General features: G+C 38.0%; 1 protein-coding gene across 2 annotated transcripts; it reads left to right on the plus strand.

Annotated features, from left to right (window-relative positions):
* Positions 1–8,557: 8,557 nt before the first annotated feature.
* HRH1 (histamine receptor H1) lies at positions 8,558–13,275 on the plus strand. Of its 2 annotated transcripts, XM_026857808.1 has the most exons (3): positions 8,558–8,754; positions 9,207–9,302; positions 10,778–13,275. In XM_026857808.1, the coding sequence occupies exon 3, from the start codon at positions 10,898–10,900 to the stop codon at positions 12,320–12,322; it is 1,425 nt and encodes a 474-aa protein (XP_026713609.1). In that variant the 5' UTR covers positions 8,558–8,754; positions 9,207–9,302; positions 10,778–10,897; the 3' UTR covers positions 12,323–13,275. The 2 variants fall into 2 exon arrangements, with proteins under 2 accessions (XP_026713609.1, XP_026713610.1); XM_026857809.1 differs by lacking the exon at positions 9,207–9,302.
* Positions 13,276–20,769: the final 7,494 nt, after the last annotated feature.

The following is a 20,769-nucleotide window of genomic DNA, read 5'->3' on the forward strand; positions in this document are numbered from 1 at the left end:
TTCCTGCTAATTTCAGGTTAAGACAGAGATTTAAAAAAGAATATATTTCTTCATGGAAAAAAAAAATTGTAAATGCTGTTGTGGTTTAACACCAGCTGGCAATTAAGCACCACACAGCAGCTTGCTCACTACCCCCACTCCAGTGGAATGGGGGAGAGAATTGGGGGGGGGGAAAAAAAAAAAGTAAAATGCATGGGTTGAGATAAAGACAGTTTAATAAGATGGAAAAGAAAGGGAAAATAATAATAATAATAATATACAAAAGAAGGGATGCACAATACAGTTGCTCACCACCTGCTGACCGATGCCCAGCCAACCCCCAAGTCGTGGTGACCCCCGGCCAACTCCCCCCAGTTTATATACTGGGCATGGCTCTTTTGGGTCAGTTGTCCTGGCTGTGTGCCCTCCCCGCTTCTTGTGCACTCTCAGCCTCCACTGGCAGGGCAGTATGAGAAGCTGAAAAGTCCTTGACTTAGTATAAACACTGGCTAGCAACAGTGTGTTATCAACATTGTTATCCTAAATATAAAACACAGCACTATGCCAGCTACTAGGAAGAACATTTACTTTATTCCAGCCAAAAACATGACAAATACATGTTGTAGTGTAATAGTATCTAAAAAAGTGTTTTATTAAGTAGTCGATTATACTGCTGAACAATTTAAATTTAGGAAGGTTTAGTATTAGTATGTAAAAGTGAAGGTCAGTCATCAGAAGATAGCAGCATTCTACAGCTGGTTGGGTGGGGCGGGACAGTACACCAGAATAAAATGGAAACACAGCACTTGAAAGATTCTGAAGCTACACTTTCAGACTATCCTGGTTCAGGTGACACTATTGGAAGTTAAGACACGATACTTAAGATCTCTGCTTCCTAATATTGATTCTACTAAGGACACTGAATATAAAAATGCCCTCTGCTCCAGGTCTGCATTCCTCAGCATGGATTAGAGCTGTCAATTATACCCTTTCATTAACAGCAATCTTTAAAAAAAATAAAAATAAAATCATCAACTTTCAAATGGCTAGGACTACACAGTTTTGCAGAGGATTCTCTAGATGGGCTTCATTTTAAATTTTAATACATCAAAGAGAAAATGTTTAGCTACTTTCTTAGGATGAATAGATTCCAGTAATCTAGCTGCATATAGCCAGATATTGCTACCAGGTTAGATGAGATTTTTAGGCTACTTATTGGATATTTGTTCATGTACTTTATACACTGAGTGAATGATCCATGTACTAGAAGAAATTCAAGTTGATTATAACAGTAAATGTAACTTGATCAGTTTTACTTTTCCACTTTTCTGGAATTCACTATTCCATTTGCGGGCATCCCCACTCTTCTTTTCAGTTAAATAGCTACAGTTTCCCTTTGTTTGGTTTCTCTCTTTCATAAATTGTTTTCAGAACACTCCTAAGTAAATAGCAGAGAAGTTACTGCATTCACTGGTTCTGCTGACAAGTAACGAGCCTGCATCTGTATTCCTGTAAATTCAGGCTCTCTAGATTATGAACCACATCCAGACATTTTTTTCTTCTTAAATAATAAGTAATGTTTCCCTAGCCAAGGTTCTGTCAGTAGTTGAATGCCAAGGGATATTTAATAATTTTTCCTGATACTATTCCTGTAGCTCTCATATTAATCATACAGGCCAGCTATTATGTTCCCCACCCCCCCAGAAGAAAGGGCTGAGGGAGGATCAGGAAAGACCTGGTAAAACTCAGGGAAGTAGAAGTGGAGGACTGAACAAGGAAAACATCATGGCTTTGACACACAGTAGGATGTATTGAAATGCACAAGAAAATACACTTTTTATACCTCGCCTTTGCTTTCCGTGCCTGCTTTCAGCTACTGATTTATGTCTACAGGAGTTACTGAACGCAGTTGAATATGCATCGGTACTGGAACAATGAAAATTCAAATAAGCAGAATGTGATTTGGAGTACACAAACTCCAGTACAGAGATATCAGAGACCTAGATGATCTGTCCTTAATTATACATGGGAAATTATGCTCTCAAAGAGTCAATTCTCATTCTAAAAAAATAATGTTAAGAACCCAGGAAAATGACATGAATTAGTAAATAATGTAAAAGCCTGCAGAACTCTGTAATTCACTTAGGCTTTCAAAACTATTTGTGAGTTCTAAAGAGAAGAAACAGAAAAGAGGTGAAATCAGTGAAATCGGTACGATAAATATGCCAGGGAAAAACAATTTTGAAGTGGCCTTATGCATGAACATTACATGAAATCTGAGAGTATTGATAAACGGTTTATAGAAAAGAGCATACCCAGAGTAAGATTGCATGCCACAAATGGTAACCATTCTTTAAATGAGAAAATATTATCAAAAATATCTTTCCCCTTCACTACTACGCCCTAGCCTTTGACTAGTTATATACATTTTAGGAGAGTGTTCCAGCTCCTAACCACTCTATACCAAATCAAACTTTACAGGACTCAATTCAGTGTTGGTGTTTAGTTTCCTATCTTGGCATGGCCTCTTCATATTTAAAGTATTACTTAGCATAAAAATGTGTGCTCATCTATGCAAATTAATTAGCACATGCGTGCTTATACAATTAAATGCTACTAATGCCAGTATTTTCTGATCACATAAGGATTTGTCTACACAGGAGAGCATTTTAGATGCACATTAAGCTTCGCTTCTTAGGTATATACCCTACATAGTAAAGATAACTGTCTTTTTTGAGCAAATATTTGATACTTGGCTGTATAATGCACATTATGTTATGTGAACACTTCCTTAGACTAACATGTTCGTATTTTGGATTCAATTTCCACTTTTGCAACTTGCCACTGCTCTAAGAATATGCTTTCCAATCATCACCTTCCCAGGTTTAGTGGGGTATTTTTGTATACTGTAAACAATACCTAGCCTATACTTCTGTGTTCACATATTCTCAGTATCATATATGAACCATATGGTAAAAGTTGCATTTTTTTGTCATCTGGGGAGATCAAATAATCAACTTCATTGAAAAAAAAAAAAAAAAAAAGCGCAGAACAGAGACACAGAAACACTCAGCAAATATCAGACCCAGAATGCTTTCCCCAGGAGAGACTCCCCTGTCTCAAGGAAAAGAACTTTGATGGTGCTCTGATTACACTAATGAGAGCAAGACCCTCCACAGCAGTATTTCTGTGATGAGTATTCACTCAAGAACTGGCCCTTACAGTCTAAGTTTTGAAACTAACTGCTTGGCACTGCTCAAGGACAGAAACATAGGACCAGATGCAAGGATGCAAGTATCAGCTTAAGTCAAATAACTGGGCTGGATTAGATTTGTTTCATAATATTTTTTTTAGAAGCTGTTTCTCCAAATAGACAAGTCATAAGCCAGTAGTAAATCATACTTTTCATGCCAAATGGCCTCAAATCAGTATCGCTGTGTAGGCACAACTGAAGTAATAAACATCTCAAACTTTCAGTTGCTTGAGAGTGAAGCTGCATGAAGTCATAAGCTTCTGTATTTTACAGAAATAATTTGCTTTTGACAGGTTATAGTAGTTTGTCTAGTTTCCCTGCAGTGATGTGCATTCATAATAGCATATAATTTAACTTCTCAATTAAGTTGGAAAGTGGCTGACCACCCTGCATGCCAGAGAAGCCTGTATGCTAGTTAACTCTGGGACTAACCGCATTCCTCCCGTGTATGAGCAGCATAGCATGCTATTTTAAAGTGGAAAGAGTATGAGATCAGCAAAGGTACACTACTATATTATCACAAACATAACTGTCTACACAGTTGTTTGGGGTTGTTTGGTTGTGGGTTTTTTAATGGCAAAGTTCTATATTAATGATATAACAGTAGTTTTCAATAATGCCTGAGAAATGTATAAGTGGTAAAAGGAGCATGTGTGTTCTCACTGCACAAAATAAAAAGCTTAGTTTTCCTTCCTTGCCTACCCAACCAGATATCCAACAGCAGCACCTACACTTAGTAGTTACCCAAGGATATCAGACTGCAAAGCAAGAGGATGATTAAAGATAGGATCCAGTACAGTATTCTTAATCCAATTAAGAGCACAGTACACCAGTTAAGGGGGAGCAGGGGGATGGTCACACCACCAGAGGAGACAGTTATTTCTGAAGGAGACAAGTCTTTTTACAAGCAGACATGGTACAGCATCTTAATCAAGATTTGAGCTTGGACAGTGCAGTGATGACTCAGATTCCAGTACTCCATTTCCTCTCAAAGTTCAGTGGTTGGTATAAAAAGCTAAGGACTCAGGATACATGTATGCAAATCAGAAGGACAGCATGACTGTATATAATGGTTTTTGTTATTTATGCTAAAACTTTATTTCAGAAGGTCTAAGCTTTTTGCTGGCAGATAGCTAAAACTGTAGATAATTTCATTCCTAGTAAATCCCCAGCCAAATAAAAGCATGAAGATCAGTAATAATAACAATCTGTGTTGACAGCAGCATGTAGCCTGCCAATTTGATTGGCACATGTGGCTGTAGAAGCAACTGCTCTGATTCTATAAAAACTAAAACCTGAAAATATCAAGTATAATCAAGTCAAGCATCATCTACAAGCCCCAAGCTGAACTTTGACTTATATTTTCAAATCTTTCAGCCTGCCCAAACATTTTTTTACTCTTTGAATTATACTTCACCTAAGGAAACCGGATGTAATATTTCCTCAATTAAATAAAAGCAGAAGTATTTGTCTGTAATTCTGACAGCCTGTACCTCCATATCCAGATATACAAATAGAAAATAGCAATAGTACAGTGAATCGCTGGACTGAAAAGAAAATATCCTTACACAAGTGGGTTACAAATTCACTGTATCATACAGTTGTAAATACTTTTTTCTTCTTGAAAGACTTCACAAAGTTACTTAAATCTTCAAGTTCCCTTCACAACTGGTGCTGCATTCTGTGGTTTTGTTGTTCACGTCTACTTGCTATCCTGAGAATACCACCATCCAAGTTAGAGGAATAAGGATAAATTTGACATCTCAGACCAGACAGCAGCCAGGCATTATAGCTTCTGTATAAAGGGCAGAAGTGATGACCTTGCTCTGGTCCCTTTGCAATACTGCATTAAGTGGTCCCCCACTCGCTGCTCTAAGCTGAGAGGACCGTTCAGTGTCCTGCACCTTCAGAACAAATGGATACACGAATTCAAGGAGTCTTCAGTTAGTTTAAAATTAGTTATGTTTGTTCCTCGAGATAATTGATGTCTTAATAGTGTGGATGTAACTGCATTGCTCCTTCTATTCTGCCTTGTTCTTGCTCTTAAACTATATAGCCTGTTCACTATATTTAGACAAGTGACTGAACCAGGAGGCAAAAAAAAGAAGTGCAGTAATTATAGCACTGGACCATCCACTCTCCTTGGAAGTGACAGTGTGGAGAAGGCATCAGAAACAGTCTGCATGCCTTTACCCTTCCCAGGAACAGCATCTCTGGCACACTGAAGGCCTGTACCATTTCCCAGGGCATTCAACTCCTAAAATCAGTATGCAGATCACCGATCCAACAACTCAGACAGCAATTTTCTTTCTGCAGTCTAGTCTAGATTTCAGCACATCTGTGGTAGTATCCATCTGCTACATTAGTTCTGGCCTCATTTTTCCCCAAGATAGCATTTACTTCAAGAACCACTTAAAATTCTCTGCCACCAAATGCATGCAATACAAGTTTATGCAAAACTAGACAACCCGATGTCCAGATCTGTTGGTTAAGAGCATCTCCACACAAAGGAAGTGTCATAATAAAAACAAGGAATGCAAGTATTTATAAGACAGGCTGGGTTGTTTGTTCACATAGTAAAAGATTAATTTATAACTCTTACTGCCCTTAAAATAGGTGTGTGGGAGGAAGAGGACAATTTAGGAGGAGTGACAAAATTTGACTGGTCAGACACTAAAACTTCAGATTATGTAGACTTTTCATTTCAGATGACCAAGAAGAGACAACTCAAGCATAGATGAAATCCAGTCTTTCCTTTGATAGTGGTAGACACTTTTCTGGAAAGAAAAAAAAAAAAAGAAAAAAAAAAAGGAAAAAAAAAAAAAAAAAAGGTTATCAAGTTTTTTCATTTACTATTTATCAAAAAATATTCCTTTAATATTGGCAGGCGTTGCCTAGGCATTGTTTTCTTACAGAGAAATAAATAAGTCTTTGAAAGGAAAATTAATCAAACATCTAGAGTGTTAATACTTTCAACACCTAAAGGATAACTAAAAAGAAATCACTAGAAACAAGTAAGTTTCTTAAGTACAACATAGTCAACGTGGGTCATCTGAAATAAAATCTTACTTTCTGCACTGAACTTAATCTGATGAGCAAGAGTTTTGTTCTAGCCTAGCCTTTCGCTGTTGTAGCTTTAGATTCTTTAAAACGTATCTGTATGAGATATATCAGCATCTGTTTCTAGAAACTTACTCCCACTTAGTCAGGGCTTAATAGGCTGCACCTGCACTAATGAGTCATTAAGGCATCCACTTAGCATCTCCCAGTAGGTTCTTGTTCCTTGGAAGAATTACCACTGTGATACAATAACAAACACTTCATGACTGCTGATTTTCCTTGTAGAAAAAGCTCTTTACAGACTGTAAAAATTAAAGAAGGCATTTAGTGGTGAGGTCAGGGTTTAGAAATTCTGAAGAACTACCCAAGATCTTTAGGCTGATTGTTTTCTCCTAATGGAAAGAGCATGGACACTGACAGGTGCCAGATCCGCAAAGACTCCTGTGTTGGAAGCCTTCTTTGGACCCTTACACACATGAGCGTGGGACTGCAGTATGTCTGATATGCTGCTAAATGCCTATCACAGCTTATTGTTATGGGAAGTTCTGCACGATCTGAAAGATCTCAGGCAGAAGCAGCAGCAGCACATGGTGTCATGTGCTAGGGAATGCAAAGAGACAGTTGCAAGGACTAGATCGTGCAAAGGCAACACTGCATTTCTGCTCTATTGTAAGGATTTTGTGGCTAACTCATGTCCTTGGTACATCTTTTTAATAGATTCAGAGGTATGATTTGGTTTCCAATAAAAGTAGATAGGTAGGAAGTATGTGTTGTGTATACAACTTCCACGCTGAAGGTATGGAGACTCTTCCACTTACCTCTTAGAGTGGCAGAGGGACTTCTTTTCTCATCAAAACACTCCAAAACATAAACTACTCAGAGCCTTACAATACTGTCTTTGGTGGAAGAATACTCACAAAGTCCAGGTTGTAAAAGATCATATGTGAGAACCACAAATTGTTCAATAGGGAAAATGCAGTGTTCCTGTAAAGTTTTAATATCCTAATCCAGCCTCAAGATCTACTCACTCTAGACTAGGGCAAATGGTTCTTGCAAGCCTGTTCCACTGATTAATACTGTAGATGTTTGTTACTGGGTATAGTCCCATCCAGACATATTAGACCTTATCATGTAAGTGGACTTATTACAACAGAAGACGTCAGAAGGTCAAAGCAAGACTAAGTTGCTTGCACTGCATTAAAGTTAAAACAAAACAAAAAAGATATACTTAATTTCTAAATCAACATTGCTTGTCTGGGATCTCTGAATGAATACAGACCCAAAGTCTAGACAGAAAAAAACAATATAGTAGTCAGGACACTTTTTGGAGAGCAAGGGAGCCTTGGCTGGTTTTAGATCTAAATTTACTGTATGATGTTTAGCAGATCACTTTGACCTGTTCCTCAATTTCACTTTAAAATTTAATAGTACATGGCTAGCTATCTATAAAGCAGAGAAGATAAAATCTATCAGGGACCATGAACTTCTCAAATGACATTGTGATAAAAATTACATTATAAGTTAGAATTATTACAAATATGGAGTACCTGTTAGCATGAGTATTTTTAAAAGAGCAAATGCATTTCCCTGATTTTTTTCCTGTTTTTAGTGTTCTCAAATGATTTGCATCTCTTGACGTCATTCTTGGATTGTTATCGCCTGTATAAGCTCTTCCAAAACAGAAAAGTAATCAAGCTTTGTCATTGGATTAAAGACATTTTAATAGAAGTGGAGCGTGATCTGAAAAACCAGACCTTCATGCCTCCTTTAGAGCAGACGTACTCCAGATCAAGCTCCGCTTGATAGGCTGCTCCCTAATCCCACCCTATCTCACTGCAGCAGCGCTAGAGAGAAAGTTTGGGAAGCAGTCAACACCATTTACTGTAATCCTGCTCTACGTTTTATTCCATATGCAGTTCATAAATAACCGAGGAGAGCTGTCTAATCAGATACCTTTCTTTGCTGTTATTCTTTTGGTTGAAGGCTCATTTAAGGTTGCCTTTTCTCCAGTTACTGTGCCATAAATTTAAATGAAAATATGTGGGGGTGAAGATCAGTCATTTCTTTATGAGGTCTCTGAAGCAATTAACATCAACTTCTTGACTTGACCATGTCCATGTCCCATGTACTTGACTCCAGCAGAGAGGTTACAGTGTATAGCTGTGAAAGGGAAATGACAGACTGGGATAGAACCATTTCCCATCACCAGACACACTGGTTTAGGATCCATGGAATAATTTCTGTTCTCATTCTCAAACAGGAGATGCTTGAGACCTCTGATCTTCTGACATCTGTGACTAGCTGTCACTGAAGAACTAAACATGACAGAACCTGAAGGCTGTGTAGAACACAGAATTACAGAATACTGCTCTTGAGCTCATATCCTATGGTGTATGTATTTCCTCTGCATATGGATGCTACTGCTACCAAGCACACATCTTCTTTCATAACACCAGGCGCTTGTAAGTAAAGCTTAAGGAAGAAGGAATTTGACCTCTTGTAAGAAAAAACACAAACATTTTAGTTTCAACCCTGATTACTGGAATAAGAAAGAGATAAAGTTAGCATGACATATGATTTACTGAATTTCAGTATGAAATATTGACTATTGCATAATCTGTTGCATTTTATTGTTTTGACCACGTTTAGAACAACAAGGATGAGAACTTCTGTACATCTCTCTCAGTGTTAGTTGTGTAAATACTCTGAGCTAATATGTCTGCAGTCTCAGTTTCCTTCCTCATTGCTTTAAGAGATTTACCAGAACATAAACTCAGCGAAGCGTTATAAGAGAAAAATGGCAGAAAATATGTATCACCCTCACAGTCATTTTTCTTATATATCCTGGAGACAGATTTGGTCAACTGATCATATGCTCCAAGACTTAAAATATTAACCATTTTTCAGACTTTAGGTTAACTCATGAAGTGAGCAGTTTGGAAGTGGAAGATACCAAAGTCACAGAGAATTTCTAGATAATGGAATAGCATATCTACTCAACTTTGAAAAGGTGCTTTTCTTATGTCTACATTCCCTCCCTTCCTTTCCCCTTTTATTGCCCATATTTGAGTTACTACACTTGTGTTAGAAAATGGAAGAAATAACACGTTTTATAATTAAGGCCTATGATCTCAATACATAACCTCTATGTTCACAAGCGCAGTATGCACCTATAGTTGTTTCCCAATGCAGATCAAGTCACCATAAAGCTCCACATCACCATGTATGTACAAATGAAATCTGCCACTCTTTGATAACACCTGCAAAATAGCATGTAGAAATGAATGTGACTAGAAAACAAGCCTAACTGGGGAAATGTGGCCCACTGTAAAATAAGTTTTGTATATGCCATGGTGAGTAGTAAGTTGTCCTTTTGTTTTATAAACTGTAGTGCATGTATTGGAATTCCTAGGCACTCTGGTCATGGGATATAGAAGAATTTAAAGAATTTTCATTCTGAAGGCTTGGCTCTACACATGGCTCATACCAAAGTTCAGAGCAAATAAAGATAACTCATGTATTAAAGATTAATTATTAAAAAAATCTTAGGCATAAAGAAAAGGTTTGCTATGTGTTAGTCTCAACTCCTCTTATTTCCAATTTACTTTCCATTTTAATGCAGCAAACAGCAACAGCAAGCATGCAGGAGTGACATGCCTTCTCCAGGTTCTTAGGCACCTGAACGACTAGTAAACTTCAGCCTAAAAGCTCCTATATTTATGTACATGTGAGAGGTTGTAAAATGCATATTAATCCTGAAAAATCCTAGTATTTTCCCTGAACTGTTATTAGTTTGTATTTGAAAAAAAAATAGGGCTGCCACCTTTGTAGGAAGTAGGAAGAGATTACTCAGTAGGAAGAGATTACTGATTACTTATAATTTGAACGACTGCCTATCAGTGCAAACACAGGCACTGGCTGCAACCTTAGGCGCTTCTTGAGACTCTGTATCAGCTAAAGGTGTATGCTGGCTGGAGACTTTTTATTGTTTGGAATACCTCGTCACTTGACATCATATGATCCGCTATTACTTGTGAATAATTAAATCCAGCTGCTGTATTCTCAAACTATTAGATGTAGTTTGTAAATAGTCACTGGTTTGTTTAAAACTGTTTAGTATAAAACATGTTAATTTGCTTTTTATTAACCCCCTTTAAATTGGTTTGACAATATGTAGTTTATGTTATGATTCATGATCCGGTATTTAATGAGATATAATAATTTAAAACAGTGAGGACTGAAATTTCTTCTCCAGGTTCTGCAGTCAGAATTATATGAAGGCCCATGAAATTTTCTGCAAACCATTTTGGATGGTTTGCTTGCTCCAGTACTCTTCATAGAACACAAATTACCCATATGTAAAATGTAAAAATTCAGTATTTAGGAAAGTTCTAAACGGGACAGTGCTAAGCCAAAGCACAAACTAGTTTTATTACTTTATTTTAGTGCTACAGTGATTGAGCATATTTCTTTTCTTTTCTATAGTTCTGGAAATAAATATCACAAAGCAATCCAACACGTTTTCATCCAGGATTATAATCCAAGACTGAATTTCCAAGGCCTGGACATCTTCTCTGATTTTCATTCTGTGTTCTTGTGCAAAAGATGTTAAAAAACACAGAGAACTCAACTATCTCTCACTCAGCTCTTCTAGGTGTGTTCCTGGGAAGCGTTTCGCTGATCACTATTGTCATGAATATATTAGTGCTATGTGCTGTGAAAACTGAAAAGAAGCTGCAAACAGTTGGCAATTTATACATTGTCAGTCTCTCTATTGCAGATCTTATAGTGGGTGCAGCTGTTATGCCCCTGAATATTGTTTATCTCCTAAATCGTGTGTGGACTCTAGGCTTACCAGTCTGTTTGTTCTGGCTGTCAATGGATTATGTGGCCAGTACTGCATCCATTTTCAATCTCTTCATATTGTGCATTGACCGTTATCGTTCAGTTCAGCAACCACTGAAATATCTCAAGTATAGAACAAAAATGAGAGCATTGCTAATGATTTTGGGGGTTTGGTTACTCTCTTTCACGTGGGTCATTCCAATCCTAGGATGGCATGTTTTTGCTAATAATGGAGAAAGGGAAGTAAAGGAAAACAAATGTGAAACTGAATTCTCTGAAGTCACGTGGTTTAAAGTGTTAACAGCCATTGTCAATTTCTATCTACCCTCTGTCATGATGCTATGGTTCTACTACAAAATATTCAGAGCTGTTCGAAAACACTGTCAACACCGAGAGCTCAACAATGGATCATATCGGTCTTTCTCAGAAAAATCCCCCATAAATTGTAGTAAGATGAAGGAAAAGCAAAATATTTGCCTCCAAAAGCAAATTATAGATGAGGACACCCTTCCCAAGGACAAGGAAATCTCCCCTCAGCCCAAAAATATGGAGGCAAAGCTTCAGTACAGTAATCCTGACAAGTCTTCAAAGGCATTCGTTAGCAAGAATAATAGGAAAGTCCTTAAATGGAGCTGTTTTCCTCACACCACTGCCCAGTCTGAGCCAGGCCTGGATAAAGGAGGAAAGAAGTGTGCATGTGTGACAGAAGAGAATGAAAATGAAGAGGAGCTTTGCTCACAAGACAGTGACTTAAGTGATGCATCAGACAACCATACTTTCACAGAGGAGATACCCTGTAAAGAGCACTCCAGTCCTGAGCCTGAAAGAGCCAGCAGTCCTCAGGAAAAGACTGAGAACAGGGATTTCAGAGGACTGACTTACCTGAGGAAAACCTGGCAAAGTCTGCATACCCATTCCAAAAGGCACATTCAAGGACTGCATGGGAACAGGGAAAGGAAAGCAGCGAAGCAGTTAGGGGTCATAATGGGAGCCTTTATGGTGTGCTGGATTCCCTATTTTGTATTATTTATGGTCATAGCTTTCCATGGCCATGAACAATTTTCAAAATTACACATGTTCACTATATGGCTTGGCTATGTGAACTCCACCTTAAATCCATTTCTGTATCCTCTTTGTAACCAGAATTTCAAGAAGACATTCAAAAAGATTCTTCACATTCACTGATAATGGTCTGATTTTTTGGGGCTAAAAAGCAGCTCAAGAGTTCAACCAAACAAAATGTTCCAGTTTCAAAGACAAACACCATAGGTAAAGTAGAAGACTTTGGAAAACTGTAATTTATAAACAAGTGTTAGTAAAGGTGGGAGACATGCATTTAACAGCTTTAACACATTTGAAGAAGAAATAATTCAGGAATCTGAAAAACTCAGGGGCAATCTCAGAACTGTTACACTCTTGTACACATTTTACAATTTGAGATTACATCTTTCATCATGTAGAACAAAAACTGGAGACATAAATGTAGATCTTCAGTGATTATAAATTACAGAAACAAAAAAAGAAAGAAATAGAATAACATTTCTGTGATTGGCCTAATATATTTTTCTCTTTCAATTTACTCCATTAAACATGAAACACACTGCTTGTGAAGTAAGATCTGCAAGTGAAGGTACTTTGCATAGTCAAAGAAAGAAGCTTCAACTGTTTAAAAATATCTACCCTATTTATTTATAGCTTCCCCTAAATCATCAACTTTTTTGAAATGTCAATTCATATTGTAACTTAACGTATCTCTTTGATATCATGCTTGCTTCATTTATACCTGTACATATTCACTTCACTGAAAAAAAACAGTATTTTTATGTCCTAGAAATTTTGCTAAGACTTTCCATACGTAACATACTATCTCTACTTATTCAGGAAGGGTATGCTGTTGTTTCTAGACTTAGAGAATATACTTGATTATAGACTACACATATTTTCTTCATCCTACAAGTTGACAAATAACCTAAGCATGCAGTGGTAGTACTCATCCATATATCCTTACCTTGTTGTAGGCAAACTCTTCCTACTATAATGAGGCAAACTCAGGAGCAACAATTCAAGTTTGCAAAACCAAAAATAAAATACATGATGTATGTTTTTCTATCATTTATATTTAATTGCATTTTATTAATCCTGCTGTAAAATAGGAGAAATGCATGATAATAGAATAGGTTGGAAGGGATCTTTAGAGGACATCTAAGTACAACCTGCAACTCAAAGCTGGGCTGGCTTTGATATTACATCATGTTGCCCAGGGCCTCATCCACAAGCATCTGTAAAAACAGCTTCATCTGGAAAAGCTGGGAGGGAGCCTTGACAGAGAAGTTTGCTGCTAAGGTTCATTCTACAAACTTTGAGCACTCACTTTCTCAGTCACTGATTTAACTGTTTCTAAGTACTAACTAATTCTTGAAAGCAGACATGCTGTCTTATACAACAGGAATCAATCCCCTCTTTGTAAGCGCAGTCACATATAGATTTGTTCCCAATGGAAGAAAACAGTTCCTCAGTAAAAAGTACATAGGGGCATATATTGCATGAGCTAACTTATCAGGAAGCTTACAACTTCACAGAACAATTACACCAAAGGAAAAAAAAAAAAAAAAGGGTGGACTGATTGGGAAGCAGAGAGGAGAGTTGTGGCAGAGGAGATCTCCGGTCCTATATTAGCCAAGTATCTCAAGACTACATACTGCAGTGTTTGTGGAACACCAGTAAAGCATTGTTTCCTATTCTTCTACTATGAAACTGAGAGAAACATTTTGAGCAAATACTGTGTAGTATGTTAGTTTTAAGAAGAAATCCCAGAACCAGATGACTTCAACAGCTAAAGTCACGTTTGCACATAATGGTGAGTTTATGTAAGTCTCCATACATTTTGGGAAGGATTATTAGACAGCCCTCCTGAAGGTTCAATGTAAAAAGAATGTCCTCCTGTTCATTTTCTTGTGCTGATGAATTTACCACGTCCTGAATGCTTTCTTGCTTCTGAAATTGCTCAGTCAGCTTAACAACCAAGTTCTGAAGGAACTGGAACTCCTTCAACTGAGTACTGTCAGGAGTTTGGAGGGATGAGTTGAGGGGATGTTCTGTGTAATATCTTTTTTACATCAGAAGTGAAAGATGGTAGTTTAATGGTTGGAGGAGAAATTCTCCATTTTATGTTCTTAATTAATAATGATCTTGAGCTACTTAGAGTCCCTCTGTGCCATGTGTGCCTACTTTGTAAAGTGAATATGACGAGACTTACAGTAACAGTGCAACACTTAGGATAATGTTTGTATGATGCTCATAATTTTTTTTTATATAATACACTAACTAAATGCAAAATATTATCCTGTCAGTTTTATCTCTCTGAATTAAACAGCTGAATGTTAATAGTTGTATTTAAAGTATTCAACATTAAATGCTAATATATCTGCATTTTAATAAATTGGGAAAATGTGTTAAAGGAATAGACTTCTATTCAGTTTATTTCAGTGTATCATACAAGGTTCAGAGATAAGTTGGCTTTGGTCTCAAGTAGCATACAGGTAAAACTGCAGTGAAGGGACTCAAAACTAGGAGAAAAAAAGGCAAAATGCAGAGACAGAATATAAAAGTAGCAAAATTCATTCAGACAACTTTTTCACTGCAGGACTAGTATCTGCAGAAGTCAATAAAATGTGCCTTCTTTAGGACTACAGGTATGGTCTAATCCAATGGCCTTTCACAAACAATTGCTCAGATTCACAGCGATTATGATCTTTTTTCTACTTTCATATGCAAGATCACTTCTAGCCAAAATGGATAGTAATTTAGGTGATCCCCAAGGAAATAAAAAAGCAGCACACTCAGCCACAGTTATTAGTGTACACTGCTGAAACATGCTCATGCAAAGGTGAGTTAGAGTTGTCAAGAAGTCTAACCTCTTGAAAATTGCCTTTTCTGACTTTAAAATGTATTAATGCATGAAACAGCAACCTAAACAAAACTGAAAACTGTTCTAAAAATTGTGACTATAACAAAGAATACTTCTGGTACAATTAAAGAACATTCAAACACAGAACAGCTAAACCTAGGCAAATAAAGCTGCCTGAATATTTTTAATCTCCCTTCATTTTTATCTATAATCTTAGTGTAACTGTGTTAATAATAAAGACAGGGAAAGTTGGGCTTTTCTGATGTGATAGCTATAGTAGATAATAATAGGAAAACAGACTACTGCCTATTTTAAACTTTCAATTAGCAAGGTTCTTAACAGGATTTATCAGTTTATTTTACTGAATAGGCAATTCATATGGCTCTGGAGTGGAGAAGCCTACTACTACGTGGGGCCAAGCCTCAAGAGAATATTCCAGGTGTGGTTTCCTGTGAAACATTTTCAATGTTTTCCAGTTAATAAAGAAGGTCAGAGGACACACAGTTTTAAGAGAACATAACAAATTCCTTGGACTGGAGTTCTACTTTGATTAAGGTGTGGTAAAGCCAACCTCGCTTTTAAGAGGCAGAAAATATATTCTCACGAATTTTTCTGTGTCAATGGTGACATCTAGTGGATAATGGGAATTCTGGGCTTCTGCATCAAATACTGTGTATCATATTAAAGGAGGAGTGCAATTAGCAAGTGGATCCTGCCATCTATACATGTTTATTTTCCCATATTATTTTCAGAAAATGTGGCACTCAGTAAAAGAAATGTTAGTGTAGGTGCACATTTTGGCTTCATTCCATCATCTAAAAGGACTCCGTTACATTCTCTGTGAGGCCACTTTGTGATGCACTTTGTGTGAGCACAATAAATGAAGAAGACTGAAAGTCACTTTAAAAATGTATTTCTAATCCTAAGATATTAATATAGAAGCATGTAGACATCTATGAATAGTTCTAGAGGAGGTCTTGAATTCTGCAGATTGCTTTCCACTGCTATCAGGGATGCTAGAGGACCAGCCTTCTAACAGCTGGCATGGCTTAAGTTCCTAAATATGAAGTGTAAGAATACACTTGAAAGTTTCAGCTCATGCATTCCCTCCACCAGAATGAGTTAATCTGGAAATGCCAAGTTTAAATAGTACACACACATATTCACTTTTGCTCATTCATTAAGTATGTCTCAGGTTTGGCTGGGATAGAGCTAATTTTCCTTCTAAGCAGCTAGAATAACACTGTTTTGGCTTCAGTACGGGACTTGGTATGAGAACAATGTTGATAATATACTGTTTTTTTAATTGTTGCTAAGAAATCAAGGATTTTTCAACTTCCTATGTCCTGCTAGTGTGCAGGTACACAAGAAGCTGGGAGGGAGCACAGCCAGAGTACTGGACCCAAACTGCCCAACAGAATATTCCATATCATGTAATGTCACGCTCAGTGTATAGATGAAGGCTGGCCAGGAGGCTGGGGCTCTCTCTCTCCTGGGATTGTCATTTCAGCATTTTCCCTCCTCTGGGATCACTGGCTGGGAACGGGCTGGGCATTGGTCGGTGGGTGGTAAGAAATTGCATTGTGCATAACTCATTTGTTGTTATTATTATTATTATTATTATTATTATTATTATTATTATTATTATTATTATTATTATTATAATATTTGTCTTTATTTTATTTCAATTATTAAACTGTTTTCATCTCAACCTATGAGTCTTCTCATCTTTACCCCTCCAATTCCCTTCCCCATCTCCCCATCCCCTGGGCAGTGGAGGGTGAGTGAGTGGCTGCGTGGGGTTTGGCTGCCAGCCAACTATTAATGTTCATCAAATTACTTGTCTATTGAAAGATTAGAAGATAAAAGGAACAATTAATGTTAACGCTGTGTGAGAAATAGCTCATGAAAATAGTTTACCCTCTTGGTATCAAATTCCAAATTATCTTTAAAAAATGATAGATACTTGGCACTGAAATAAGTCATCCCTACATGGTCCTCTTAAAATCTAAAACAGAAATATAAAAAATAAAATGTGAGAAGTACACTCTATACATGCACAGAGACATGAGCACACATAGGAGGCTACTACAAAATTGTAATTTGAGATCTCCACCAGTTGAAAAGTATGAGTTCCCACTGAAAGAGATGTACATTTGTGTATGGAAATGGTTAAAACCATATTGACATCTGGTAAGTCTAACAAGGTTTCAATTTTTAACAATATTTGTATCCCTTATAATTTCATTTTGTCTGCCAAGATACCTTGTGTTTAAACTCTGATATGTTTTGACTAAAATATGCCTTAAAAGAAATACACAGCACCTATTGCTACACATTGGCACTGTGTAATTAAAATTAATGCCTACTGTGTAATTAAATTGAATGACTAAAAACAAATGCCTTCTGTTTTGATCAGGCATAACTTAGTCTTCAAAAACAACACAGTCAGACTGGAGAACTGAATTCAGGTCTCCTACCTGGCAATCTCATTTCCTTCTCACTAGATACAAATAATCCTGCAACTCAGTTCTTTGAGGGGTAGCAACTGCTTCTCTGGATCATATCCAAGTGCTCATAGGAGAGGAACCTGCCTGTGCCGGAGAAATTAGTGACAACGCTCACAGAAGTCTATCAACGTGGCAACTGCAAGATGATGCTTTTTTCAGCATATTCCTACCTTCTTCCACTATTGATTTGGGTATTCGTTGCTACACAGACTTTTAATTTTGCAATGTCCCACTCTTGCAGCAGTAACCAGTGTACAGCATAGAACTAGATCACTTTCGACATTATCTTTTGTAAATAAAATGATAGAATAGTTCTGCTAGGTTCTGCTTGGGTGTTGTGGTCACATTGTCCTGGTTTCAGCTGAGATAGAGTTAATTTTCTTCCCAGTAGCTGGTACAGTGCTGTGATTTGGATTCAGTGGGAGAATAACGTTGATAGCCCACTGATGTTTTAGTTGTTGCTAAGTAGCACTTATCCTAAGTATATGATTTTTCAGTTTCCCATGCTCTGCCAGTGAGCAGGTGCATGAGAAGCTGGGAGGGAGCATGGCCAGGAGAGCTGACCCCAAGTAGCCAGAGGATATTCCATACCATAGGACATCTTGCCCAGTATATGAACTGGGGGGAGTGGGCCAGGAGGGGCGGACTGCTGTTCGGGCATCAGCCAGTGGGTGGTGAGCAATCGCCTCATGCATCACTTGTCTTCTGGGTTTTATTTCTTTTTGTTATATTCTTTTTCATTACAATTACAATGTCATCATTATTAGCATTATAGCTATTATTATGTTTTATTCTATTTTAGTTATTAAACTACTCTTAACTCACGAGTTTTACTTTTTTTCTGATTCTCCTCCCTGTCCCACTGGGAGCAGGGAGGAGTGAGTGGCTGTGTGGTGCTTAATTGCCAGCTGGGGTTAAACCATAACACATGTTCACTGAGGATGTTTTATAAAATGCATTTACATCCTTAAATTGAAAGGACTATATAAACCTAAATAAATACTATTTTAATTAAAATTTATAATCTAATCTGAACAAAATAGCTCTGAGAAGTTATCTTCTCCAAAACACATTGAGTCCATATTCCCCAGGAATTGATGAATTTGCATCTGCTTCTATTTTATTCTCATCTTCAGTTCCAGGATGATTTTCCCTTGCTGCAAGATTTTGCCTGGGGAATTTTAAAGTCCTACCTATGGAAATATGTGCCAAAACCACCCAACAGGTTTGTTCCTTGTTTTTAAAGAGCCTGTCTTCTAGTTAATTGCTATTCTCATATTTATTACAGACACTTGTATTTGCTCATAGGAGGGCCTCACAAGGTAATCCATATCTTCAACAATCAATCAACTCCAGCATGAATCTCAGATTTATAGCCACTTTCCCGAAGATCCCTGGCACTGATGGATCTTTGACCAAAGCTGCCTCTTTCTCTTACACTGTAAGACATCACTGCAGTATGCTCATATGTATACATCAGCGGTTTCATGTGTGAATCGCAAGTTTCTTTCCCAGGTCAGCTAGACTGTATAAAGAATGGTAGTCTGAGAATGCAAGCCTACCAGATGTATCTCCCATTTCCCTGAAGCTACAACTGTTGTGCAGAAATCTGACTCTTAGGGTCTGATTTCTTTGCAGGTATGACATGTCTAGTTGAGATGACATGGGGATGTGGGCTCACAGAAGAGTGTCCCTCTGCCCTGTACTGGTATTATTTCTCATGATCTATGTTATGTGCTGACAGCTATTTCATAAACCATGTTAGGAAACTGGAACTGTTCAAAGACTATGAATCTAAGGTTCATAGGTTCCATAACCTTAGAGTTCTGTGGAGTCTGGGTAACAGCATTCCAGCTATTTTCATGGGACATCATCAATATTCCCTTTATATCTCATGTAAAAAGAGAATACAAAGACCAAAAAGTGATAGAATATTTTCCAGCCTTGGGGAAATGAACTGCAGAACTGAGTTATGAGTGTGCAACAGAGTAAAGGTATTACCAATACTAATAAAGTGAGTGGCATGCAGAATGAGGAACTGTAGAATTTTACTGATGTCATTAGATTCAAGGTATAGCATCTATAGCAAACATCCCAAGTTTATTCCAATTTGGTTTATTTGCAAAATTCCTGGAAGGTCTATTTGGCCCATGCTCCACAGCAAGGTCCTCTATCCAAACATCAGGTCTAAATTTGCATAATTAGCAGCAATTAAAATTTTCTCCTAATGGTACCCAAACAATTGTCTTTATGTGACCTTAGCCATGCTTATCTGACTGGCAGATTTTCCTCTGACGCTTGCTCACAATTTTGCTGCCAGTTTCTAAAATATGGGTGTAACTGCAGCAATGTGTGCTCCAAAATAGAAGGCGGCTCTGACAAATTTGTTTTCCCTAATAGATAAATGATATAAACTATCTAAAGAAGCAATGCTGGTTTTGTAGAAAACACACTTTGTTTCACATTCTAGATCTGCAAAAATCAATATAGACTCATAAAAAAATTTAGGTTGTAAGGGACTTCTGGATGTCATCTAGTCCAACCTCCACCTCAAAGATCGTATTTAGATCATGCTGCTCAGGGGCTTGTGTAATCAAGTCCCCGAGGACGGAGATAACAGTGTCGCTCTGGGAACCTACTCCAGTGGTTAACCAGCCATATTAGGCAGCTTTTTCTCTACATATTCATTTGGCATTTTCCTTGTTTTGACGTGTGCCCTTTTCCTTCCCGCTTTTTGCCATGCATCTCCCAGAATTTGCCTCCATATTCTTCGCTTCAGTTTATGTAAGACCTCCATTCAGTCCCCTTCGGCCTGGTGTTCTCCCCACGAAGCAAACCCAGCTCTGCCAGCCTCTCATGTCCTGTGCTGCAGCCCCCAGACCATTGCAGTGGCCCTGTGCTGGCGACCTGTCTGTGCTCTTGTACTGGGGAAGTTGGCGTGGGACAGAGCCGGACACGTAACTCCAGATGCAGTCTCACGACTGCTGAGCAGCGGGACGGAGTCACACCGGGCTCGGCGGCTGCTGTCACTCGCTCAGCCCCATCGGTTGTTTGTCGCCGCCGCGGGGACGCATTACTCGCTCCCGGCGAGTCCCTGAGCACCAGGAGCACCCCCGAGCCGATGCACGCAGCAGCCCGTGAGCAGTGTTGGAAAAGGCGGGTTTTAGTTCTCACCGCGCCACTGCTCACTGCGTACCGCCTGTCTCTTATACACA

Source organism: Athene cunicularia (genome assembly GCF_003259725.1).
Source record: "Athene cunicularia isolate RWA chromosome 12 unlocalized genomic scaffold, athCun1 chr12_part1, whole genome shotgun sequence".
NCBI lineage: Eukaryota > Metazoa > Chordata > Aves > Strigiformes > Strigidae > Athene > Athene cunicularia.